Consider the following 27,139-nt stretch of genomic DNA (forward strand, 5'->3'; position numbering starts at 1 on the left):
GGTTAGAAAGGACAGTGCTCACTGCAGTAGTCTGTGGGCTGTGTTAAAGGGGGAGGGAAAAGGAGTTCCCTGTGGTAGCACTCTTAAAAGCTGGCTTATAAATATCTCTGTTTGGAAACAAGTAAGATTCATGTTTAACAGAGGAGGTCAGGCTCACTGGTCTGGTATGCTTTGCCTCTTCAAACATCTCTGAGACAAAAATATAACTGTTGACAAATTACTTACCAAAGCTGAAAGGCAAAATCCATGGGGAAAAATCTCTGCTCCCGTGGTGCATTTATCCATACTCAGACGTGCTCCCTGTGCACGGACGGGTCTCAGCCCGGCCAGTGCACGGTGCTGGGAACTGGTTTCCACACACAGCTGGGAGGCAAAGCACCGTGATGTGAGATGGCCAGTGACCCCTGACATAAGATAAGAGGAGGTATTTGTAGGAAAACTGTCACAGGCTAATAACCACAGCCCCAAACTTGCCAAAGGTGACGGCGGTCACACCACAAAGAGCTCTGACCCCACTCTTCAGACAGGGTGTGCTCTCTGTGTTGGCATATTGCGCGCATGGGAATCAGGTATTTGTGCGAACCAGCCGCTGGTTTTCCCCGGGGCGCTTTCCAGATGTCTTGGATTGGTTGACATGAATCATTGATGCATCTTTAAAAACTTTGGCCCTTACAACAAGCACGTCGCAGATTACCTGGGCTCCTGCTGGCTGTGTCCTGACACGCTGAGGAGAGGTGGGGCCTTTCAAGCTCTCGCACGTGAATCACGAAGCTGCAAGACCCAAGTACAGTCAAACACTTGGGTATTGAACTGTTCCCGTTCCGCACAGCTCTAAGCATATGCTTCAGCCCTGCTGGCGGGGTGTGCTTTAGAAAGCGTTATTGCTCACAGCTTAGCTCTTCCCCACAGCTAGGCATCCTATTCTGAGCCCCTGACGGTACGTTTTTCAGAGCCGTTGAGAAACAGCTTTTCTGTTAGGGAGTGCAATGTCCACAAAACCATTTAAAAGCAATGCCACATAGCGGAGCACAGCTTTAACACTGCTCCACAAAGGTAGACACGTCACTTATCGCCTGTTCCTCTGGAGTGAGTTGTGTGCTGGCTTGATAGTTTGGCATGTTCAACAGCAAAGTTCTGGCTGTAGCACTGTATCTGCAACTCTGAACTGCATGTTTAATTCTGTTTTATTATGACTCACATCCCCAGCCTGTCCCAGAATAAACAACAAATAAGATCTGCGGATCGCTCTCCAAACATGTGAGGCACAGCTTTAGGAGAAGCATCCTGCTTAGGGCTTAATCGTGTCCATTTGTCGGAGGATACAGCTAGGGCGAGCACAGAGAAAGCAAAACCCAAAAACTGGTAAAGCTTTAAAAGTCATGTTTCCGACCACACAATGCCTAAGCCTTTCCCACACAGGTTGACTCACCAGGAGGATTTCACTTACTTTTGCCTAAGTCACTAAGTAGGAAGAAAAACAAGAGACGCTTCCAAAAATCAAGGGAAAAAAAAGTTCTCTTAAGCTGAAATTTCCTGGTTTTTTTAATAACTGACATTTTGTTTTGAAGTGTACATCTTTAACAGAAAGTTGGATTCTTGCTTTAAACCGTGGCAGCTGATGAACTGTTTTGTTTGACAAGAACTGACTTCAAGAATGCCAGGGAGCTTAGACGCCGCAGAGAGCAGGGGAAGTGAAAGCAGGGCTGCCCTGCATTTTGCTGGATAAGCCATCATTCTCCCCCAGACGACTTTTGTCTGGCCAGAGAAGCATTTGGCTATGTGTCCGGGATTTCTAAATTGCCCATCACTGTGTGGGCAGCAACCCTGAGGGGCGAGATGTCTTCAAAACGTGTCACAAATGGTGCTGTGGGGGTGCAGATGGAGGGGGACGGAAGAAATGCTGGCATATCTGGTATGTGCCGGCTTTGCTGGTGTCTCGCCCTGTGCTCTGCTTGGGTGCAGCCCGGGCACCCGCAGCCGCTGGCCTCCATGTCACATCCATGTCCCCTTAGGTCCGCAGAAGCTCCACAAGGAGCAGCGTGTCGCACTGCAGCCGCCTGGACCAGTTTGAGATCCGGACGCTTCTGATGTGCTACCTCTACATTGTGAAGATGATCTCTGAAGGTTGGTGGGTCTTGCTTACTGCAAGGCAGCCAGAAAGACAAGAGACCATCACTGGTGATTTTGGCCTGTTAGGGCCTCTTTTTTTTTTTAAATCTCGGTGCACTGTTCTTTCCTTTCTTTCAGATACTCTTTTAGCTTACTGGAACAAATTCTCTCCCCAAGAGCTGATCAACGTCCTAGTGCTTCTGGAGTGAGTATCATGAGGCTGCAATTCAAACACTGCACCTTTGTGCAGGCAGCACCAGTCAAGGAGGAGTGTGGTGTGTCTGGCTGGGTGCCCGCGGTCCTGGGTAGCACTAGCAGCCTCTGGTCAGGGTGTCATGAAATGTTCTTCCTCCCTCTGATAAGGAACATGTGTGTATTGAGGGAGCCCGGTGAAGTGGTGGAGTCCTGTGCTCAGTCCAGGCTGTGAGGAGGGTGTCCCCGACCCGTAGTGAGCAGGGCTCACAGCACAGCATCCCACTGTAACTGGCACAGCATCCCACCGTAACCAGCACAGCCTCTGCTTTGCAGTGGGTTCGGTGGAACAGATGGGTGAGGTGACAGGGATGTGCCATAGGGTTTGGAATCCGAGGGTGTGAAATCAAGTAACTTGTAAATGCAAATCCCAGGAGTGTGTCTGCAGACAAGGACAGGGAAGCATCACAGAACAGTAGGGGTTGGAAGGGACCTCTGGAGATGATTTAGTCCAACCCCTCCCACCAAAGCAGTTTCACCCAGAGCAGGTTGGACAGGAATGGGTTTGGAATATCTCCAGAGAAGGAGACTCCGCAGCCTTTCTGGGCAGCCTGTTCCAGTACTCTGCTACCCTCAAAGGAAACAAGTTTTTCCTCATGTTGAGATGAAATTACCCGTGTTCCAGCTTGTGTCCGTTGCCCCTTGTCCTGTCACTGGGCACCACTGAAAAGAGTCTTGACACCTGCCCTTTAGATAATGATGAGCATTGATGAGATCCCCTCTCAGTCTTCTCCAGGCTAAACAGCCCCAGGGCTCTCAGCCTTTCCTCATGATAGAGATGCTCCAGTCCCCTCATCATCTTTGTAGCCTCCCCTGGACTCTCTCCAGCAGTTCCCTGTCCTTCTGGAACCAGGGAGCCCAGCACTGGACACAGCACTCCAGATGTGGCCTCCCCAGGGCAGAGCAGAGGGGGAGGATGACCTCCCTCCACCTGCGGCCACACTCTTCTTGATGCCCCCCAGGGTGCCATTGGCCACCTTGGCCACAAGGGCACATTGCTGCCCCATGGGCATCCTGTTGTCCCCCAGGACTCCCAGGTCTCTTTCCACAGAGCTGCTCTCCAGCAGGTCACCCCCAACCTGTCCTGGTGCAGGGGGTTATTCCTCCCCAGGTGCATGACCCTGCACTTGCCCTTGTTGAACTCCACGAGGCTCCTCTCCGCCCAGCTCTCCAGCCTGTCTAGGTCTGGCTGTATGGTACCACGCCTTCTGGTGTCAGTTTTGTGTCATCAGCAAACTTGAAGAGTCCCCTCACCCAGGTGGTTGATGAGTGTGTTGAATAAGACCGGCCCCAGTACTGACCCCTGGGGATGACAGCTAGTTACAGGCCTCCAACTGGACTCCGTGCTGCTGACCGCAACCCTCTGAGCTCTGCCGGTCAGCAAGTTCTCCATCCCCCTCTGCCCACTCATCTAACCCACACTTCCTAAGCTAGAATGATATTCTGGATTGTTCCTGATCTGCAGGATCTGTAACAGAGATGTATTTTATTTTCTTTCTAGGGTGTGTTTATTTCACTTCAGATACGTGGGGAAGAGAAACATTGCCAGGTACTGTATTCTTCCGTTGGGGGCCATGGTGGGGGCCATCCCCATGCTCCCAGCCGCAGCCGTGGCAGGAAGGGACCGTGCGCAGCCGCGCCAGGACAGCCCAGGCCAGCCAGGAGCCTGCGGGGCCAGGACTCTGCTCAGCGCCACGCCGCGAGCAGAATCCCCTCATCTTAGCCCCTTGCCCCTTCCCTCCCCTCCAGCTCCTGCATGAGACCCCCAGGCCCAGGTGCTCCCGGCTGCCCGCCCAGGTCGGCAGTGTCCCCCACAGACGGCTGCAGGTGAGACATGAGTGGCATCTGTGCTCCCTGAGCAGCAGCACTGCTCTTCCATTAGCTCTAGGGCCACCTGGTGCAGGCGAGACCAGGGTTGCCTGGCCAGTTCCACTGGGATTGCCAGGGATAAGCCGGATTCATGTGTTGGAGGGAGGCCAGGTCTCCGTCCTGGTGCCTCGTGTAATCCTGTAGTGGTGTGGCCGCTACTGCTTATCCAAACCCATGCTCTCCCCTTCCCCTTGCAGGGTACATGACGCCTGGTTGTCCAAGCACACGGGAGCTGATAGGAAATCCCAGACGATGCCAGCGCTCCGCAGCAGAACCGGAGGGATGCAGGTGCGGCTCCAGCATCTGGGCAGCTTGGAGACCTCCTTCACGCTCAACCACAGTATGTACAGCCAAGCAAGATGGAACCACGGAGTATTAGCCTGTTGAAAACTGCATGTAGCCGTTGTCCACTTGCTGCTTGTTGCTTCAGGGTATTCAAACTCTGCAGAATTACAGTGGTCACCGCTCCTCCCTACAATATTCCTAGATTGGTGGGGGTGACATTTAAGCCAGCCCCTTAAAAATCACCCCTGGGCTTAGGACTTGGGTGGCTTTTTCCCCTGGCCTGTCTTGGCTCGGCTCTTTGGTGGAGAGTGTGCGGTGAGCAGGGCAGGCAGGAGGGCTGCCCTGGGGGGACGGTTCAGCCCTATGCAGAGATGGGGGCTGGGAGCTGCTCTGAGCCTCTCCACATGGGTGAATTTTGCCCCATTGAAGCATCTTGCCGTTTCCCCTCTGTGGATGCACCTTGGACACCTCATTCTCTGTCTGGCTTTAAAGACAGTGACATTAAGCGGGAATACTGACATTGGTTTTCTCCATCGGCATCAGGCTGAGGCAGCTTATCCAAATAGGGCTGGCAGACTCAGCATCTTGCTGTTCTTAACCTCATCTTCCAAAGCCAGTGAAGTGTAAGGGGAAACCTTATCTATATCGGCATTGCGATCTGGAGTGTTGAACACTGTTTCCTCCCGATTTCCTTTCTGTCCGCAGATGCAGGCACCTCAGAAGCAGATATTGTGCACCAGGCCTTACTGGAGGGAAATATTGCCACCGAAGTGTGCCTCACCATCCTGGACACCATCTCGTTTTTCACTCAGAGTTTCAAGGTCAGCATCGAAATCAAAAGTATTGTAGAAAAGTGTGCTGTGTTTCTGTATGGGTTTTGATTTTGGTGATCCATTCTCCTAGAGTGGCAGAGTGTGGAAGGCTCTACAAAAGCAAATTGTTTGCAGCTTGTTTATTTTCCAAAACGCTGAGTGTTTCACAAGGTCTCAGAGCAATCGTGCAGTTATGCAATCTTGCAATTTCTTCAAAACTGCAAGACCAGAAAAAATGATGTGGATGTTATACCATGACTGTAGGCGTTACAAAAGTAGAATAAGAGGAAATGTACATCATGTAGAAAGGAGGGACTAGAGGAAAGGGAAATGAAGGTCTAGCATTTTTAGAACAGTCACTGTTTTCTACCATAAATTGCCTAGAAGCGAGGCCTGGAATTCCTTGAATCAGTGTAACATAAATGTCTCTGGGGCTGAGGCATTCCAGCTGTGGTTACCAGTTCAGATAGGATCAGTAACACTGGTAGAAGTTTTCTCCTCCATATACCGATTCACATTCCCAGTAGTCATCGCCATGTACAAGAATCAAAGCCTCTGTGGTGAAGAGAACCCCAGGCTGGCAGCAAAATACTGAAATACTGTTCAGAAAAGCTCTTCCTCGAAGTGTGGTTGGAGGAATCCTGCTCATAGCAATGTGTCTTGCATAATGTCACAAGTGCAACGCTGGATTTCAGAGTAAGCATAATGAAGATTTCCTTTTTAGATGTACTGAACAACATGAAGAGAAAGTTCATCGTGTTCTCTGCTTCATATCCTTTGCCCTTTTTTGTTAAGGAGCGAAAAAGCCAGCCTGGTGCATACAATAAATTACTCCTTGATAGTTTGGCAACAGCAGAAGGATTTAGATGCAAGAGTTAAAACTTGCTTGACTTTCTCAGTTGCCTCTTTTTGAATATGGCTGAACCACAAGACAATGTGATTTTCAAACCACAGGATAGACTGGATTCCCTTCCGCTTTAATGGGCTTCTGCTTTGCTTTTATGGTCACACAGCGTTACCGCACAGAAGTGTGCTCTATTCTGCAGTAAAAGCGCTGATGGTGCTCCCACTGACAGTGTTAAATAAGTTCAGTTAGAAAGTATGGAACCTAAACTTACCCCACTACAAGATGTGTATAGGATGTCAGAAGACAAATCTTATCTAGCCCAAGGATTGCTTGGACTGGCAATGAGATAGGGACTATTGATCTCCTATTGATCTAGAATCATAGAATCACAGAATGTGTTGGGTTGGAAGGGACCTCTAAAGGCCATCTAGTCCAACCCCCTGCAGTGAACAGGGACATCTTCAACTAGATCAGGTTGCTCAGAGCTTCATCCAGCCTAGCCTTGAACACCTCCAGGGATGGGGCTTCCACCACCTCTCTGGGCAACATGGGCCAGGGGCTCATCGCCCTCACAGCAGAGAATTTCTTCCTAATATCTCATCTAAATCTCCCCTCTTTCAGTTTAAAACTGTCCCCGCTCGGTCCCATGGCTCCCCTCCCTGCTCCAGAGTCCCTCCCCGTCTCTCCTGGAGCCCCTTTAGGGACTGGAAGGGGCTGGAAGGTCTCCCTGGAGCCTTCTCTTCTCCAGGCTGAACCCCCCCAGCTCTCTCAGCCTGTCCTCACAGCAGAGGGGCTCCAGCCCTCACAGCATCTTCGTGGCCTCCTCTGGACTCGCTCCAACATGGATATGGGACATCCATGTCCTTGCTGGGTGGCCACCATGTCCTGTGCAGCAGCTGCAAGGATGACACAGGCATAGGCAAGATAACTCTTGACACCAAACTATATTAATCCTCTCCAAGTAATTGCATTTTATCACCTCTCTGCAGGGATGGGGGAAAAGGGAGATAGGTTCCCAGGAGGTGCAAACTGTCACAACTTTGCAGAAGACAAGGGAAGTGTAGTGACTTAGTACAGCAATCTGTGAAAAGATGTGATAGCCTTTTTTTCCCCCCCCCTCTCTCTCTCTCTCTCTTTTGGGCTGCAAATAAAACACTCGAGACAAATAAGAAATGGAAAAAACAGTGCAATAGTTATGTTGGTAACAACCTGTTTTATTTAAAATAACTCTAAGCAACCAGTTAAAGTTGTACAGATTATTGAATTAGGTTTTGGAATTAGTGATGCAAAAGTGGTAAAATATTTTTGGTTTATTCTCTGCTGTAAAAATAGCTTCTGACCAACTACTGTAAGTTTGTACTGGTTGTCACATTTATTGATTATATTTGTATCTTAAACCTATTTTTATCTTAAACCTTATCTGGTTTAGAACTGATGTGATTAATTATGCAGAATCACCTATGTCATTTCCAGCTTCAGGCACAGCATCTCTGCAAAATAAAATCATTTGTTGCTTTCCAGACCCAGCTTTTAAGCAACGATGGCCACAATCCACTCATGAAGAAGGTTTTTGATATTCATCTTGCTTTTCTCAAAAACGGGCAGTCGGAAGCAGCTCTTAAGCATGTGTTCGCCTCTCTGAGAGGTTTCATTAGCAAGGTATGTAATACATGACTCCAGATTTATGTAGGTGTGACAGAAGAGATCAGTGCACTTCAACTCCTGTTGAACTGCTATTTTGTGCTGTTTGGAGATGGGTTTTAGAAAACAATTTCTGAACTGATTTAAAAAACAGCCCAGATTAAGTTATCTATTTCGACAGTTATTTATTATTTGTTGGATACCGGGAAACAAAAGCAGCAATCGCTAGGAATTCCTTCGCTTGCCGTGGTCACAAAACTGCTGTTAAAGATTAGTATCTGTTCAATCAAAAGCTGGTGTGTCTTGAATCTTTGCCCCAAACCGTCAGTATCGCTGACGATGCTATTGCTTGAATAATACTTGTACTGACAAGCTGCTCCTCTCCCACTGCCTTTGAAAGAGGGTAGTATTTGCCGAACCTCTCTTTATGCTTTTCTGAGCCCTGGTACGGAGCGAGGCTGTTTAATCCCCTGAGCTCAAGCAGTGTCAAAGCCGCAGCTAACCACAGGAGAGCAGTGACTGATGCTATTGCTGACATTTCCCTTCATGCTTGTCAAAACCTGCCACTTCTCATAAGTACATCTGGGAGACCAGATTTACGTCCATTCCTTCCAAGCTGCACAGTTATCAATGTCCCGGTTTGAGGTAAAACAGAACCCAACCACGACGATCATAAATTCAAAATGAATTAAAACCTCTCAAATCACTTGAACGCAACACTTCATTAATGAGGTAAATCCCCGTGGCATGAGATCGCAGCCAGGCAGAGCACAGTATGCCGACGGTAGGCAGCAAAGGGCCACTTCCAAAGAAGGCCCTGCAGCGGTTGCCAAGCACAGTTGGATTAAAGAAAGAGGCCGCTAAACTGTTTTTCAAAGGTGGGAAAAGTCTGTGATATGTACGTTTTACTATAACCCCACAGCAAAGCTAAGAGCTAGTATGAGCGTGTCTAGGGCTGAATTTTGGGTCGTCCTAAGCAGATGTGAGAAGCAGAAAATGCAGAAGTCTTGCTCGCTACCTGTTTGGCTCCAGACAGCATGGTCTCCCACGAGATGTTTTTCCATGGGGCTTCTGAAAGCCTGCTAGATTGGGAACTGGCAGGAATCGCTCCGTTTTTCTACAGGGTCCAGCACAAGTTTATTGCTCTACCTTCCTTTTGAGTTTTCTGCTTGAGTGGGATCTGCTTAGCCTTGAGATCCATCCTGCTGCAGGTCTGCACACACCCCACCAGACACCGCCTCTCTGCACGTCTCTTCCCCTGACTAGTCAAAAGTTTGTTTAGCCAGAAATATTTGTTTTGTGCCTACAGCAGATAAGAGACCATCCTTGCCTCCCTGGCAAATTTTCTGTGGGTGTTCAAATGCTGAAGCCAAACCTGTGCACCGCTCAACTGGATCTCACCATCAGCCTTCAAAACCCGGAGCCTGTCAGGCCTTTCTGAAATGCTGATTACAGCAACACAGGCTGCTGTTTTGGCTGCTGGAAGGAGGGGCAGTGGGGTCGTTTTCTTGGATTTATGCCAGCCTGAATCCACACTGGATTTGGCATCATGGGTCTTCAAAGATACGAAATACTGGTTTCAGTTAATTTCTCACATTTCCCCTATGACAGGACACAGTGTTGCTTCTGTAAAAGCAAGATATGAGCCCAGCAGATGGTATCTATAAGGAAGTGTTTTCTTTGCCAACTCCACAACCACATGAGTCCCAAACTTCCTTTTAAGTCCTCTGAAGGGCTTTTCTGAGGCCCAAAGTGACAATAAAATAGTGAAGGTCACTGCGTTTCACGAGACGTGCAAGGATGGCATGTTTTCCTGCAAGTTTATTTTGAAATACGAAAGCTGCACTGCTTTGGTTTTGGGTTGCATATCACTGTTAACTATAAATTAGTGTTAACTTCAAGTAAACCAAAAGCGAGTTACACTTTTGACACAGCTAGAATGGACAATTTGTCATTTTTATGGCCTTCTGTAGCTAATAATTACAATGAAAAGAATCCTCCTGTTATCTAGGGTCACAGAAAATGGTTGCTGGAAGGGAAAGAACTCCCAAGATTTATTCTGCATCCCAAAATCTGTCATATATAGCTTTCTTTCTGCATTAAGTCTGGTTACTTGGTAGGCAAAAGATTAAAAAAAAAAAAAAGAAAAAAGAAATGTCGCAAGAAAGCAAAGAACAAACGAGTTCTGTAATTCGTTGCATGTTTGGTTTTGGTTTTAGAATGAATGCTGCTTGCAAGCATGTGTGCTGGGAATTTGGGAAGAAAACTCTCTGATTTACTGTCTGGGAAGAAGCAACAAAAACTAGATTGCTTTTATGTTATACTCTAGGTTTTCTTAACAACTAAATCCTTCTTTTCAGAGTATCACTTACAGATAAATACATGTACACATGCTTGGGAATGGTCTTGAAATTAAAGGTTATGGAGGAAAACATGCACAGAGGAGGGGGCTGAGATGACTTGCCCTGCATTAAAGAGCAGCTCAGGCTTGTGGATGTGGGGGTGATGGAAACCCCAGGTAGCTGCCTGCTCCCTCGGTGCGTTGACACTAGCAGGGCACATTAGAGGCATCAGAAAGACCAGGCCAGAAGAGCCTTGCTCCTTCCCTGCAACAGCTGATTTGGGAAGCTTTTCCCTGTTAGCAGTGTCCCCTGACCATGTCAAGCTGTGCTTTCCCTCCCCACGTGCTGTCGGGATGCAGCATCATTACAGCCTCCCGTGCAGTGGTGAAGATCTCCAGCAGGCATGCACCCTTGGGCCTGCTGCCCCGGGCCTGGCGCTCCGAGCGGTTGCATCTTCCTGGACTTGGTCTCCAGAAGGTGGCTGCCTGGGGACGCAGGTTCCCTGTGAACAGAGCACAGGTTCTCCTCCAGAGCTGGTGCAGTGTGGAGGGGAGCACACAGGGGAGGGATCTTGGGCTGCTTCTGCAGCAGATTCCCAGACAAAGTTTTTTTTCCCTAGCATTGGGTTGGAAAGGTCTGAAAAGCCTCTGCAGGCAAGCGGTGGTTCCTGCTGAGAGCAAGTGCCAGCCGTATCTTCTTGGGTGCCTGTGCGCTGCCTGCGCATGCCCCATCGCACACCACTGTGGCCAGCTCTGGGCTAATGCCAGTTATGAGCCTGACCCCACCTGGCTGTGGGAGAAGGATTGCATTACAACAGGCAGCACTTATTTAATGGCTCCTTTCTCAAGTGCGCACATGATCCTCTTGGCCCTGTGTTACTATGATGCTTATTTGCTTCTTTTCTTTTTCCCATTTTTTTTTGGAAAATAATTTTGGCCGGAGGCAGTGGACACCAAGTATTTCATCAGTGTCTTCGTGCTGCCTTGTGATCTCTGTGGCTTGGTGTAATCACAACAGTGGTCTTGCTAGCCACAGCTCCTAGATTCCTGTTTTGACACCCTTTCACCAGCATGCCATGGTGGTGGCCACAGCGGTACCTACTTTTCTGAATCATATATACTTAACACAAGGAGTAGAGGGCCACGGTAACAGCTGCAGGCTCTGACTTGGAGGGTGTGAGTGAACAGTCTGACTGTGTTTACTGTCATCTCCCACGGGGAGAAGGTAATGGGGCAGCTCGAAGCGGCTCATGGACCATGCCCCATGAGAATCATTGGGTCTTGAATTTACACATTGAGTGAGCACATCTTTCCTCTGAACAGACAAAAAGCACAGTTGCCCCTGTCACCTCTTTGTGCCAGGAAATTCCCTGGGGCTGGTCCCCATCTGCCGCAGAGGGGAGCAGAGTGCGATGCTCGACTAGCCTCTGCTCCCTCGGGGAGGTGCTGGCGTCACCCCTCTCCAGCCAGGTCTCTGTGGTGGTTGCGGAGGCGGCTGAGTGCCAGCACAAAACCCTTCCTTTTTCTGCTTCCCTGCGCCCAGCCCGCTGTGGCCGGGGTGGAAGGAAGCCATGTGCGGTGCCCCCTGCCTGCCAGCCACCACTGGTGACCGCAGCCAGACGGCTGCACACTGGCAGTCACAGAATCATAGCATTGTCTAGGTTGGAAGGGACCTTTAAGACCATTGAGTCCAACCGTCCACCTAACGCTGCCAAAACCACCACTAAGCTATGTCCCTCAGCATCACATCTGCCCTTCTTTTAAATACACCAGAGATGGTGATTCCCCCGCTTCCCTGGGCAGCCTGCTCCAATGTTTGATAACCCTTTTGGTGATAACCCTCTCCCCTCAGCCGTCTGCTTGTCAGGCGTGGCTGAGCTTGCCCCTGCAGAGGTACTCAGCTGTCAGTGTTTGGTAAGGTGACAGACATGCTACGGGCAGTAAGGGCAGACTTCCCCTTCTGCTTTCCTTTGCCCTGCTGCAAATCTCTGGGCCCCGGTTGCTAGCTGAGGTAGCTCACGCTGCGGTTTGGTTTGATCCTCCTCCTACCTGGGGCTGGGTCCGACCGAGGGGCCAGGGCAGGTCACTGTGTGTTTTAGGGTTGCTGGGACAGACAAGTCTCTTGTTTGCATTCCTGAATGATGACAGTCATGATTTGAGGTTTTTTTGGGGGGAACATGTAGAAGGAGCTGTGAGAGCATCTCAGGTCACGCTTCCCAGCGGGCCTGGACTTCTGGACGGGCTCCAGAGGATTTTCTGATGTCCCAGGTGGCAGCCTTTGGTGGGAATGTCTGTGGGACCTCTCCTCTCTGCCCCACTGGTGGTGTTTATGCTTTTGTAAGAAAATAAAACTTCTATCCGTCCAATTTGGTGAGAATTTGCCAATGAACCCAAAAGCTGTTGGGGGAAGGGGTGTTGGGGGAGGGGATAGATGGACGTACACGAGCACATCCCTAAGAAGTATGACTGCAAAGTTCACATTGCTCTAGGAAACATGGTTTAAAATAGGCCTCGAATTCATTCCCACAAATACTTTCAGGCTCAGAACTCTGGCAGAAATTTTATTGAGGCTGTCCAGGCTGGAGCCCACTGTGTTGTCCCATGTCCCTGCCCATCTGAGCTATGTGGGTTTAATTTAACGGTATATTTTCTCATATTTGCATGCCTCTGGTGAAGTTTCCCTCAGCATTTTTCAAGGGAAGGGTGAACATGTGCGCTGCCCTCTGCTATGAGATCCTGAAGTGCTGCACTTCCAAGCTGTCCTCCACAAGGAACGAAGCCTCTGCTCTTCTGTATCTCCTGATGAGAAATAACTTTGAGTTCACCAAAAGGAGAACGTTTCTGAGAACGCATCTTCAGGTCAGTGACTGGGGAAAAGGGAGAGAGCAGATCATCTCAGACTTAATGACCAGATATTTCAGTATAACTATGTCACCTCGTATCTGCAGAGGATCTTGTCGTCGTTATATGGACAAAAATCCTCTTGATTTCCAGGCTTTGCCTAATTCCTGTTTGCAGTGATTGGCCCGGGGCCCCTTGGGTGAAATACACTGCTATCGAGTACTCCAAGCTGTTGGGTTTTTGGAACCACACACGACACATCTCTGCCCTGGAGGCTGGCTGGGCTGGGGCGGAAGGAATGGCAAGAAGAGCTGCCTTTGAGGCAGGAGGAGGGATTTTTCTGGAGCTGCTTTTGCAGCACTGGGTTTTTTTAAGCAAATTTAGATACCTAAGGGCATAGAGGAATACCGTCTGTGTTATAATGAAGCACGAAAGAAGGTAACTGATGTGCAAACAGGGATTTGTATTACGATTGTCATATTGTTAATTCTGTGAACCTGCTGTTCAGCAGAGCAGTTTGATCCTCTGTAGAGTATTGGTCCTCGGGAGATGTGACAGCAAAGCCACAACCACCACCGTGGCTTATGCTGTGGGAAAGGCCTGATGTTTTCCTATGGGCATTTTATGTAACTGTGACACTAAAACACCTCTATCAGGGCTCATTAAATAAAGCCCCTACCCTGTCCCAACAGATAATAATTGCGGTGAGCCAATTAATAGCAGATGTGGCACTCAGCGGTGGGACGAGGTTTCAGGACTCCTTGCTCATCATTAACAACTTTGCAAACAGTGACAGACCTATGAAGGTAAGTCGGAGACTTTAAATCACATCGTGTGCTATCAGACATTAATGCAAGACTGGGGATGTGCTCAAGGAAACCATGTTTAAGGGTAAAGGTAATGATTGGAGCTATGACTTATAAACTTGTACTGGGCTGTGTTTGCTCAGTAAACAAGTGTTGTGCCACCAGCCCCAGGCCCAGCTGCGCAGCAGGTCACGCTCCATCCGTGAGGCCTCATGCCGAGAGGAGGGAGCTCAGCAGTTCAGGTTACGCTTTGCAAAGTGTGCTGCCTGCAAGGGTGTCCCCAGAGCTTTCTGTGAACTTCCAGCCTTGAGAGGAATGACAAGAGAGGGTCTGGTACTTCTGTTGCCTGCAGGTCATAATTAGCAGGAATTGATAGTAATTAATTGAGTGTCAGTAATATTAAGAAAGCACTCTTTCATGGAGACTGATGGTTGTATTTCTACCCAGCCCACTGAACAATATATCTTCACTGCAGCTTACTCCATTGCACACAGAGTAGCTGCCAGGGTAGGATAGAGGACAATGGGAAGCGTTTTTACAGGGCTGTGATCATCCTGTGACCTAAAGGTGGAATGTGAGCCTTGGTTAGTTGTTGAATTGTGCTATAACAAAGTTGTAGTTGGGATATACCTGGCAAAAACCTCAGTTCTTCTCCATACACAGGTGTTTATAAGGGTTTCACTGAGCCATACTTTTCTGATCGTATTTTACATCATTAGATACGGTTTATGTGCAAGAGTACAAAAGAGATTTCAATACACTGGAGAGTCTGCCCTGCACAGCCACGGAGATGGCTGGGGAGCAGGAGCCCGAGGAGACGGAACGTGGGCCAGGTTCATCACACAGGAGGGAAGGCTGAGGGGGACCTAAGCGCGGTTGTCCACTACCGAAAGGGAGATCCTAGAGATGAGGAGGTCAGGCTACTCTCAGAGGTGCGGAGCAGCAGGACAAGAGGCAATGGGCACAGATTGCTGCAAGGGAAATTCCAACTCATCTTAATGAAAAAATTATTTCCCAAGAACATGGTGCAGGCCTGGGCCAGGCCCCAGAAAGGAGGTGGGATTTCTGTCCCTGGAGATTATAAAATTTGGCTGGACAAGCCTTGCTCTAACTCGATGATGGCCCTGCTCTGAGCAGGGGATCAGCCTGGAGCCTGTGTTTCTTTCTCTACTTACGACATTCCTGTGGTGAGAAGCTCTACAGATGCCTTTGGTTCTTTTGGAATTAAAGAGTGACCACATCAAAGACCAATAAGCCGGATGTTGAATGACATGAAAAATACTTCGGGCATGGTTTATGGTCCCATCATGGGACATTTGCATGCACGGAGCGCTTCTCTCTCGCTCTCACACCAGCTCCTCAGCAGGTCGAAGGACCTGCCTGGCTGTAGCGCCAACCTGGCACCCTGCACATGGCCAGGAGAGGTTGGCCCTGTGCACGCCCAGATCGAAATGCCTCTCATGGCATGTGAAATCCTGTACTCTGTGTGCAGTGTGGGTTCAATAAGTAAAAGCTGCAGTTAGTCTTGTCTCCTGTGTCCTCGGCGGTTTCAGATTGGCAGTAAGCGGAGTGTTGGCTGAAAGGGTAGCAACGTTTTTTCTTCGGCAAAGCGTGGCACAGCTTTTATTTCTGTATTTGCTTCTAATTAGATTTGTTTTGTGTCAGGCAACTGCTTTTCCTTCCGAAGTCAAAGATTTGACAAAGAGAATCCGTACAGTGCTTATGGCTACGGCTCAAATGAAAGAACATGAAAAGGATCCAGAAATGCTGATAGATCTACAGTACAGTTTAGCCAAATCTTACGCAAGTACCCCAGAGCTCCGGAAAACGTGGCTGGACAGTATGGCAAAGATACATGTCAAAAACGGAGACTTTTCAGAGGTAATTGATGTGATTAAAAACATGATGCACAACAAGAGAGCTGTACAGATGACATTTTAATTTTCCCTTTGTTCTTTGCAGGCAGCCATGTGTTACGTTCACGTAGCTGCCCTCGTTGCAGAGTTTCTGCACAGGAAAAGTAAGTGTGTGCTGTTTGGGAGGCACAGGGAAGACAATGCAGTGATGGTTTGGGGAGGAGATCAGAGTATTTTTAAAGAGAAGTTTCTTTTGATTTGATAAATGATTATTTTGGAAACAAGCTAAAAAGGAAAAAAAAAAATCAATGCAGTGGATAAAGCTGGAAGAAGATGAGTATTTTTAAAGAAAGGAATCCAAGAGTTCAAACAGAGGGATTTACTAGGCTGGCCAGGTCTGCTTAGACAGTCGTGTTGGCAGTTTGCTGAGTAAAATAAGAACTGACGCATCATGTCTCAGTTTAAATGTTCAGTTGTATTTTACATTAGGAAATGTGCTCACAGGGGAAGCCCGTGTTAAAAACTGGCTGTCAATATGTTCATCAGAAATATGACCATAGACGGTACAGAAACCTATAGAATAAATCAGTCAGAATTCAGTCAAAAAATGAGAGTACAGCCTAACTATACAAATATGTAAAGAACAATCAGAAACAACACATCAGAGTGTTGGGGTTTAATGCAAAACAGGAAGGAAGGAGAGACTTGTGTGTTCTCAAATAACACCGCTTTGCAGGTTTTCTTTTAAATGTCTGTTCCACAGTTGATATATTGACCCCATTTCTCATTTCCATGTAAGGGACTAATTGTTGAAAAGGACAGTAAACATTTCAGAAAGTTAAGGCTGCATGAAAGCCGATTACATGCGCTGCCTTGGCTGGAAAGGTCTTAAGTGCCTGGCTCGGCTGTTGGAGTCCCTCCAAATTCTGTACTTTGTGTTGGCTAATTGGGAAAAATCAGGACTTGTTTTTCTGATACATACGCACATTTCACATGGCTGCAGAGGGGAGAGTATTGAAAGTTGGCAATTCTTTTTTTGTACCCTGGAGGCTTCTCACCACAACCAGTGGTAAAGGAGAACTCTAAAAAAAGAAGAGGAACAAATCCAAAGGAGTATCAAGTAAATACATTGAGTTATCTCTGTCACTGGCACCTTTACACGTACATAGGCTGGAAAGGGTTCAGTAAAGGCTGAACTACTCAAAGTTTTGGGGTGCCTAAAAAACTCTGCTTTCTGCTAAGAGTGTACAGTCCTGTTCACCTGCTACCTAGTTCTCCAGCATCCAGCAATAGCTTACACCTTCCATCTTCTGTGCAAAAACATACAGTTGTCCTTCTCTCCTGACTTTCAGTTGTTTGCAGCCCATTGGGTTGGTCAAAGGTGACTTAGAGATAGCACACTGGGAAGTCTGTTGTGCTTGGCGTTGTTAGGTAGATAGTAGTACTAGGGATGACTCCCATGGCAAATGGCTGGGGAGGTTCTGGCGTGTCTCATATAGCAAATCACTAGCAAAAATGGGAGTCAGGTCCCCTGGTGCTTCTAGGTTTTCGCTGTCAGCCAGACTGCTTCCCTGGCCATTGAAGTGTGACGCATTTGAGATATGTTACGCCGCTAATCCATTCGCTTTTGTCTAATACAGAACTCTTCCCCAGTGGATGCACCGCCTTCAGGAAAATCACTCCCAACATTGATGAAGAAGGTGCAATGAAAGAAGATGGTGGCATGATGGATGTACATTACAGTGAGGTGAGGTCCACAGGATATTTCATCACTGATTAAGATTCAGTTTTAGACTTTGTTCATGTGAGTTCTAACAAATTATAGTTGTGAACTGGCATCTGTAAGGAAGACTGTTCCATGGCAATTTCCAAGAGAAATCTGCATTGAAGGATATTCTGTGTGCAATTCAATAGGTAAAATGGGCATAAGTTCTTGGTGCCTTTGAAAGGCTTTTCTAGCACTGAGACTGAAAAAGCTACACTTAAATCTTTGTCTGCCATGTTATGCAAATGCTAATTCCGCCAGCACAGGGCAGCGCAGCATGATATTTCCCAGGAGGGACAGAATGCAAGTCGAGCTCTGCCAAGCGAGAGGTCAGCTTGGGTTCCCCTTGAGTTAGGGCTGTGCTGCAGGACACCACCTTAGCAGAACAATCCAGAAACCGTGGCAGGGCACTGGGGAAGTGGGTAGATCCTCCCGTGAGTCATAAAGTCTCACAACTACTTCTGCAGCGTCCCCGTACAATTGTGTTGGGTGGGCCATGTGGCTGAGCGAGGTGGCCTTGCATCCCGGCTGCCCAATTGCCCATTCATCAAGACTAGGCTTGAGGATCCTTAGCATCACATCCCACTGCTATTGCACACGTGTTCTGTGTTCTTCGTAGACATGTGTCTCTGACTTCCAGTGCTGTCATCTCCATACCCTGCAAGAATTTTGGCATTCTCCTGGGGAGGTAGCTACATAACCAAGACATACCTGCTGTCTGTTGTGCTATAGATTTATTAAGAATGAATGAACTTTTGAAAAATAACTTGTCCTTTCCCACCTCCACCCCCCAGAATTTATAATACCTTTGGAAAGGCCAGGAACACACAGGGTGTGTCTACTTATACCGGAACCTGTTAAAGTATCTGAAGTTAAAATGTTTTTCTCTTCTAACTTGGACTGTTATTAACAACACCCATTTGGTTGCTCTCGTAGGAGGTCCTGGTAGAGCTGCTAGAGCAATGCGTAGATGGCCTGTGGAAAGCAGAGCGTTATGAAACAATTTCTGAAGTTTCCAAACTGATCATTCCTATTTATGAAAAGCGGCGTGAATTTGAGGTAGGCATTTTGAACTACTTTGCATCCATCGGGTAACTTCGTAGATCACTATAAAGCAAACAGGAGGCTCTTTTATTTTTGAAGTTATGAGTTAATGAATTGGTGACAGCAAAGACCACACTGCTTCATTGCTGGTGATTAAAGAAATTAGTGAAAGCAATGGAAATTAGTGAAAGCTGTGTGGCCAGCAGGTGGAGGGAGGTCATCCTCCCCCTCTGCTCTGCCCTGGGGAGGCCACATCTGGAGTGCTGTGTCCAGTTCTGGTCTCCCCGGTTCCAGAAGGACAGGGAACTGCTGGAGAGGGGACAGCAAACGGCTACCAAGATGCTGAGGGGACTGGAACACCTCTCTCATGGAGAAAGGCTGAGGGATTTGGATCTCTTCAGTCTGGAAAAAAGACGACTGAGGGGGGATCTTATCAACGCTTATAAATACTGAAAGGGTGGGTGTCAGGAGGATGGGGCCAGGCTCTTTTCAGTGGTGCCCGGCGACAGGACAAGGGGTAACGGGCACAAACTTGACCATGGGAAGTTCCACCTCAACATGAGGAGGAACTTCTTTCCTGTGAGGGTGGCAGAGCCCTGGCACAGGCTGCCCAGAGAGGTGGTGGAGTCTCCGTCTCTGGAGACATTCCAAACCCACCTGGACGCATTCCTGTGCCACCTGCTGTGGGTGACCCTGCTCTGGCAGGAGGTTGGACTGGATGATCTCCAGAGGTCCCTTCCAACCCTATGATTCTACGACTCTATGGCCTGGAGGCTAATTATTAAAGCTGAAGACACGGAAGACTTCTATTTAGTGAATGGTTCTCACCTTCCTTCCCCTAAAATAAAGCTTTCATCATCCCATATGCTCATCAAAGCCAGATTCTTTATGAGACTTGTGCATTTTAAGGGTTAAAACCAGAGTAAGAACTGTTCAGAGAAAGGACTAGATCTGCAGGTAATTCAGTGGCAAGTGGAGAGGAAGGCAGGCAGCTGTTACCAGCCCTCACCTCCCTCCTTCCCCACACCTGCTTCGGGAGGCTGCTGCTCACTGCCCCCCTCTCCCATGACCCCCTCCACACCAGGACAGCATCCAACTCTATAACTGAAGCCAGGGGAAGCCTTGACCTATTTTTTAATCATAAAGCTGTTTTTAATCAAAAAGAGAATTTCTGGGTAAAATGCTGCAAGCTGCTCTACCCTTAAAGGCTCAGCCAGGGACCATGCTGAGAGAGCGGGCTCAGCCTTCTCTCTAGGGACAGGGACATTACTGCTGGCTGTGCTTCAGACTGAGGTTTTTCAAAGAAAACGGCGTGAGTTCAAGCTCTTTAGAAATTCAAGTTTGAATTCTCCCGAAGGATTGCGTTCAGATATCTCAGTAGCTTCCAGTGTTAGCTAGCATTTCCTGCTTGCAAAATCTTGCTTTGGTTTCCAGAAACTTACTCAGCTGTACAGAACACTTCACGGAGCATATGCTAAGATATTGGAAGTAATGCACACGAGGAAGAGGCTTCTTGGAACCTTTTTCAGAGTGGCCTTTTATGGACAAGTAAGTATATACACCGTCTCTCCAGGCATCCTGTCCCCTAAAGCCGCTGCTCCGTCGGATCTGAAGCTGAAAACCCTGCTGGCTCCTCTCCATGAGTGGTTTGGTATTGCGCCCCGGAGCTGAGAGCTTCTGTCTCTCTCCAGGAGCACTTCGTTTATTATAAAGTTTATGATTCTGCTGGTGGGATGTTCGTAAAACACCTCAGCAGTAAGGAAATGGCTTAGTGGGTTTGGTTTTTTTTTGTAATTATAGTTACAAACACGATGTAGCGTGTATAGTATATAAGCAGGAGCAGTATATAACCATAGCATATAACCAGTAGTAGTTAACAGACATTTTCTTCTACATAAAATTGCTGCTCCATTCTGGATTTTAGGAGAAGGTGGAGGCAAATGATGTATTAGTGTTGGTTACGTGCTTGTAGAGGTAGATGGTATTTTTTGGAAAATGGACAAGATCTAGAGCTCAGAGTCCTGAAAAGGCGCATGATCTTATCATATCTTATGAAGTCTTCTGAGCCTGAAAGCAGTTGCATTTTTATTTTTATTTTCTAATAAAGTGTGTTACCACTCATCTCCCTTGTGCCTCTGAACTACCTGCTTCTGTCTGTGGACCCATAACCATGGGGGAGATGCAGGACCCCTCTTTAGAAATTGCTATGCAGATGATATTAGCCCTGCCTTTCCTGGTTCCTTCTTTCAGAGGAGATGATGAGTACCCCTGAAACCATCCTGGGTTTGTACCTTTGAAGACCGCAGTCATTACATACACAGAACATATCTAAGCATTGGCTTTTGCTGCAGCAAACGTACATTTTATTTTTGTCCTCATCTTACCTTCAGCTTTGCATATGTAAAAAGTATATAAGGTTAGCAGTAGATAAAAGGAAACAACTGCTAGCTTGGTTTTCTAGAAGCTGTAGAAATAACTGGATCAGCTCCTAAATTAAGCTATGTAACGTATCATCCTGACAACCAATAGTTGTTGGTTGTAACAATCCAGTTATGTACCTTAAAGCTTTGCCAGCTTTATATGCCGGCTACGGAGAGATAATTCTAACACTCTATCACAACCTCTGACTGGAACAGCTTGCCAAAGCGTGAAGCTTTTGTGCTGCTTCCATTACAGGGAGGACTAGTGATGCGGGCACGACCTTTAATGCAATTTTTTCTCTATTTACAGCAGATACACCAAGTTCCACTCCCCTGAATACAAGAGGAATGAAAGCAAAGGACACACATTTCTTTCTTGCTTGCTTGAAGTCCCTCTCAGCCTACACAAAATCCTTCTCTTTATGCTTTTCTTGTGGCTCTGCTGTCAGGGCTTCTTCAATATATGTGTCTCTCTGCTCCTTCTCTGTGCCTTGTTTTTGTGGGTTTTCTCCTGCTTTACAGCCTTCCTAAAAGTCAACCATTGGCCAGACCTCTCTTCCACATTGTTTAGATTTCTCACTGGTCATACTCAAGCCTTTGTGCTCCCAAATGACGTGTTTGTGTTGATTGAGGAATGTTATGATTTTTTTTTACACAATTTTTGAAGGAACCTATTAAACAGGACAAGTTCAGATCTTGATGTTCTGAAATGTTAGTAGAAAGTTGCTTTCAAAGTAGCAAATCTAAAATAAAGTTTTCCAAGCAAAGAAACCCAGCTATTCCTCACTACTTGTTTGTGATTAATGCTAGACATTCTTTGAAGAAGAAGATGGGAAGGAATACATCTATAAGGAACCCAAGCTGACGGGCCTCTCAGAGATCTCCTTCAGACTTCTTAAACTTTATGGAGAAAAATTTGGGTCGGAGACGGTAAAGATTATCCAGGATTCTAATAAGGTAGGGTTAAACTGCATGAACAAGGTAACGGAATGCAATTAGCAGTGAACACCAGAACCACATACTCGAGAGAGCACTGATGAATGTGAGAAAAATATGGAATGTATTGGAATACTGTTCAGGGCCTGGGGCTGCGCTGCTCTGAGCACTGTGCCAGCAGAGCACAGAAGGGTGAGCTCTGCTCTGTGGAGCTGAAGATGGAGGTGATAGAGCATCCCTTCCTTCTGCCAGTCAGAACGGTGGACTGAGCCCTGTCTTCTGCCCTCTTACAAGCACCTGGCGTCCGACTGCCTCCGTGCACCCGGGTGCTCCTGTGTGGACGTGTTGCGTGGCTTGACACGTTCTGGTGCTGATCTGTCTCCCAGGTGGAAATAAATGAATTGGGAATTACGGATGGGAAATTGCAATCCACATCTCACTGAGCCCTGTTTGTTGGGAGGCGTTAGGAGCCAGCACAGAGGAGCAGATGACTGGAAGCAGAGTTAACTTCTTGTTGTTGCTTTGACACTGCAAGTCTAAAAGAAAATCCTTTGTGGCCTTGCAGCCATAGCTCCTTCCTTTCCCTGTGGCATATCCATTTATGCACCCTGCGAGGGCTGTTCACGCCCTGGGGATGCAACCATGGATGTGTCTGGGTTGCTAAAGACAGTGCTGGCGATCCCAAAGCTTGCTTTGTGCATGCCACAGCGCAATACTGCACGAGCGCCAGCTCACGGCCTGGAAGCAACATGGTCGTATGAGAAGGCCTAAGTAGCTTGGGCAGGTGCTGCATTGGTGGGTGGGGTGACATGGCTGCCTGTTGCAGATGCAGCATGTTTGGCCCCAGAGGAGGTATTTGTTATGCCAGCCCTCATGGTCCTGTGTGGCTGGTAGGGGACAGTCTAGACATCGCAGCCGAGGTCAAAGGGAGGCGCTTTTGTGTGTCATTCACCTCCATGCGATGGGGCTAGGTCAGCAGGGAATCAGTTTAAATCCAATCCCAGCAGATAAATTCACCAATTAGAAGTGAAGTTGTTAACCTTTGTTCTTGTAGTGACTAACCCGCTTACTTCACAGGTCAACATTAAAGACCTTGATCCTAAGTATGCCCATATTCAAGTGACTTATGTGAAGCCCTATTTTGAAGACAAAGAAATCTCTGAGAGAAAGACTGAATTTGAAAGAAATCATAACATCAACAGATTTGTATTTGAAACGCCTTACACTTTATCTGGAAAAAAGCACGGCAGTGTGGAAGAACAGTGTAAAAAAAGGACCATTCTAACTAGTAAGTACAAGCACCTGAACATGAGACTCTATGTAATCAGCAACTATTTCTAGACAATTTTAGCGCATAAAAATATCCCAAAAGAGTCCAAAATTCTCTCAGCTATTTAATCAGAATTGTGGCAATAATATTCTGTTTGGTACGGGGAAGTTACCTTATATTTCTGTCTGCAGATTTTTACAGATTAATACACCATGCTGGTAAATTATAGCCTTGTTTGGGATTTCACACATCCTGAGTAAAACCCCGAGGGCAAGGGTCTGCCTGTGTGTGTTCGTGAAGACTCCTCCTATTTGCTGCATGACTTTTCAATCTCTAAACTTCCTTTGCTCTTTCTGCTAGCTTTGAACTCCTTTCCGTACGTAAAGAAGAGAATTCCAGTCAATTATGAACACCAGGTTAATTTAAAACCAATTGACGTTGCTACTGATGAAATAAAAGACAAGACAGCGGAGCTGCAAAAACTCTGCTCCGCTGGTGACGTTGACATGATCCAGCTGCAGCTCAAATTGCAGGGCTGTGTCTCTGTGCAGGTAAGGCTTGGTGCCCCTTCAGAATCGCGTTATATACACATTTCAGAGTGAGTCACGTTTTCACATTTACTTTCCAGAAATGATTAACTGCCTCCTTGGCAGCACTGCAGCCATCGACCTGCCAGCACAGCTTGCCCTGCCACGTACAGGGGTGCGTTAGCTGATTAGTATTTGTGTCCAGTGATGTTTGCGGTGTCAAGTCCAGGTGTAATTGCACCTTGGCTGGCTGTGGGTGAATGGTGAAATAGGCTTAATTCTTGAAGCTTGTACAGTAAATATCAGGCACAAATAGCCTTTTGGTGAGCCTGACTTCTGAAGCTGGATAAATGACCTTAAGACTCAGACCATACTGCTTTTCCAAACAGAAATAAGAGAAAAGTATGAGGAAACAGTTTGCATCTCTCTTTTTTATCTCCGGTGGCATTAGTAATAGAGAATTGGTGCCATTCAAATAATATGCTAATGGTTCTTTTTTAAAAAAAAAAAAAAAGTTATTTTCTTCATAACTGCCTTTACAACTCAACAGAAGTTCTAGCATAAGTGATTTCTTCCTTCTTTGGTCCTAGGTTAATGCTGGCCCCTTGGCCTATGCCAGAGCTTTCCTAAGTGACAGCCAGTCCAGCAAATATCCTACTAAGAAGGTGAATGAGTTAAAAGAAATGTTCAGGTAGGATTTCTGATGTAATCAAAACTAGCCAGCTGGCTGAACATGGGACTTGCTTTTCTTATTTTTGTCTGTCTCCAAAATCAGCAGATGCTGAATGCTCAGATGTGCCTTTTAAAGATCCAGGTCTCACAGGGTTGTGGGTGCTCAGACAGATGAAAAAAGACAATGTAATGACGTACATAGAGAGTTCCTAAACTCAGGGCTGTGATCTCCCTGGGGAGATGTACCTGGATGCCTGCATCAGCGGTTTGTGTGGGTGTTGGGTGTTATAGTGTGAAGAAAGTATGTTTGAAAACCAGAGGGTTGGCAGTCTGGTGCTCAGGGATCTTTCACATTTGCATCGTTTCCCAATCTTTCCAAATGGATTTTTTTACTATGTAATGACAAACATGAAATATTTTAAAGCAAATCCCTTTCCAGTTTATGGGGGACCATCATTCTTGCATCTGTTGCTAATAATTGAAACAATACGACTCACTCAGGTGTTTTTCTAACTCCTGTCCCTTAGGGTAGGTTTTGCCCCCCACTTGAAAGTGGCCCCCAAGATATAATCAGGCAGCTCCTGCTTCACCACAGGATGGTGTGCCTTTCACACGCTACTTACTGAACCTCTTGGGAGCAACCAGTTGCCCACCAGCTCCTGCAATCATTTCTGGATGCTGGTGGCTCCCACTTTGGCCATCGGTTACTGTATGGAGAAGGCAGCATTTGGGCCAATCCTGTTTTCCTTAAGTGTATTGGGTAATGTAGCAAACCATGGAACAAGCAAGGGAACAATCCCTGCAAACCTGCCACATGTGGATGCAGAACAGAGGGAAGGCGATTTTACTTTCCAGCCTTGCAGTGCAGCCAGAAGGGCAAACACAATCTCTACTTCATGCAGAAGATCCCGGAAAATCCCAGTTGTGCTTCTATTTTCATTACAGTCAATAAAAAAGGAGAAATATGTGTGTGAAATGAAGCGAAGAAAATGAGTAATAGTAACCAAGAAACAATATTACAGCTCCCTGTGACCTCAGTTTCTCTCTGGAGGGTGTGCCTGCTGTTAGCAACTTGACCTCAAGCACACGTGCCCCGTCACATCCATCCAGATAGAATCATAGAATCATAGGGCTGGCAGGGACCTCTGGAGATCATCTAGTCCAACGTCCCTGCCAGAGCAGGGTCACCCACAGCAGGTGGCACAGGAACGCGTCCAGGTGGGTTTGGAATGTCTCCAGAGACGGAGACTCCACCACCTCTCTGGGCAGCCTGTGCCAGGGCTCTGCCACCCTCACAGGAAAGAAGTTCCTCCTCATGTTGAGGTGGAACTTCCCATGGTCAAGTTTGTGCCCGTTACCCCTTGTCCTGTCCCCAGGCACCACTGAAAAGAGCCTGGCCCCATCCTCCTGACACCCACCCTTTCAGTATTTATAAGCGTTGATAAGGTCCCCCCTCAGTTGTCTTTTTTCCAGACTGAAGAGACCCAAATCCCTCAGCCTTTCTCCATGAGAGAGGTGTTCCAGTCCCCTCAGCATCTTGGTAGCCGTTGGTAGCTGTCCCCTCTCCAGCAGTTCCCTGTCCTTCTGGAACCGGGGAGCCCAGAACTGGACACAGCACTCCAGATGTGGCCTCCCCAGGGCAGAGCAGAGGGGGAGGATGACCTCCCTCCACCTGCAGCCACACTCTTCTTGATGCCCCCCAGGGTGCCATTGGCTTTCTTGGCCACAAGGGCACATTGCTGGCCCATGGTCATCCCGTTGTCCCCCAGGACTCCCAGGTCTCTTTCAGATGAGCTGCTCTCCAGCAGGTCACCCCCAACCTGTCCTGGTGCAGGGGGTTATTCCTCCCCAGGTGCATGACCCTACACTTGCCCTTCTTGAATTTCATAAGGTTTCTCTCCACCCAGCTCTCCAGCCTGTCCAAGGTCTCTCTGGATGGTGTCACAGCCTTCTGGTGTGTCAGCCACCCCACCCCCACCCCCAGCTTTGTGTCATCAGCAAACGTGCTGAGGGTGCACTCTGTCCCCTCATCCAGGTCACTGATGAATATATTGAAGAGGACTGGGCCCAGTACTGACCCCTGGGGAACACCACTCATCACTGACCTCCAACTAGACCCTGTGCCCCTAATCACTACCCTCTGAGCTCTGTCTTTCAATCTGTTATCTGTCCACCTTACTGTCCATTCATCAAGCCCACCCTTCGTATGAGGATGCTGTGGGAGACCATGTCAAACACCTTGCTTAAGTCAAGCCTTACTTAAGTCAAGATCTGTTGGTCCCTGTGCCTGACCGTGGCTCCCTCTGTTCTGTGACCCCACACGCAGCTGGTTGGGCTCAGCTGGGGTCTGCAACCTGTGGGTGGTCCTACAGGTCGGGGTGAGTTTGCGAGACCACCATCTATGGAGGACCCAGCTCGAAGGAGCTCCAGCTGAAAGCCTAGTGCCTGTGTTGCAAGTCCTCCCCATTCCCTCATCCACTGTACCAGGGATGCTCCTAGAATGTGACTTGTCCCAAATATGGGGGAAAAGGCGGGGGGAAAAATGAGATTTGCCTATCTGGTTGTTTGCCTTGGAAGAAGACTGGTCTATCGTAACACCCAAAGTTCATTCCTTTCCTCCCCAGGAAGTTTATACAAGCCTGTGGAATTGCTCTGGAGCTCAACGAGCGACTCATTAAGGAGGATCAAGCGGAGTACCATGAGGGGCTGAAATCAAACTTTCGGGATATGGTGAAAGAGCTTTCTGACATCATCCACGAACAGGCATGTACTGCGTGGCAGGAGCCCACGGGGGTGGTTCTCTGTGCTTGAAACTAGTTAATGCCGAAAATTAATTGATAACGTGA

At 47.6% G+C, this 27,139-nt stretch overlaps 1 protein-coding gene across 7 annotated transcripts in view; it reads left to right on the forward strand.

Annotated features, from left to right (window-relative positions):
* The window catches only part of DOCK11 (dedicator of cytokinesis 11), an 88,047-nt gene that overhangs the window by 55,562 nt on the left and 5,346 nt on the right, over positions 1–27,139 (forward strand). For 5 of the 7 annotated variants that reach the window (XM_063347435.1, XM_063347437.1, XM_063347438.1 and 2 more), the window contains 19 exons: positions 2,013–2,124; positions 2,248–2,314; positions 3,863–3,910; positions 4,111–4,188; positions 4,428–4,570; positions 5,221–5,336; positions 7,696–7,833; positions 12,833–13,015; positions 13,690–13,803; positions 15,469–15,684; positions 15,766–15,823; positions 17,300–17,406; positions 18,361–18,483; positions 19,903–20,016; positions 21,699–21,845; positions 22,902–23,112; positions 23,455–23,645; positions 24,212–24,312; positions 26,918–27,056. In XM_063347435.1, coding sequence (XP_063203505.1) covers positions 2,013–2,124; positions 2,248–2,314; positions 3,863–3,910; positions 4,111–4,188; positions 4,428–4,570; positions 5,221–5,336; positions 7,696–7,833; positions 12,833–13,015; positions 13,690–13,803; positions 15,469–15,684; positions 15,766–15,823; positions 17,300–17,406; positions 18,361–18,483; positions 19,903–20,016; positions 21,699–21,845; positions 22,902–23,112; positions 23,455–23,645; positions 24,212–24,312; positions 26,918–27,056 — 2,406 coding nt within the window. The remainder of the gene's footprint in view (positions 1–2,012; positions 2,125–2,247; positions 2,315–3,862; positions 3,911–4,110; positions 4,189–4,427; positions 4,571–5,220; positions 5,337–7,695; positions 7,834–12,832; positions 13,016–13,689; positions 13,804–15,468; positions 15,685–15,765; positions 15,824–17,299; positions 17,407–18,360; positions 18,484–19,902; positions 20,017–21,698; positions 21,846–22,901; positions 23,113–23,454; positions 23,646–24,211; positions 24,313–26,917; positions 27,057–27,139) is intronic. The other 2 variants (XM_063347440.1, XM_063347441.1) reach the window with 1 other exon arrangement.

The sequence above is a fragment of the Chroicocephalus ridibundus genome, chromosome 9, assembly GCF_963924245.1.
Source record: "Chroicocephalus ridibundus chromosome 9, bChrRid1.1, whole genome shotgun sequence".
Lineage (NCBI taxonomy): Eukaryota > Metazoa > Chordata > Aves > Charadriiformes > Laridae > Chroicocephalus > Chroicocephalus ridibundus.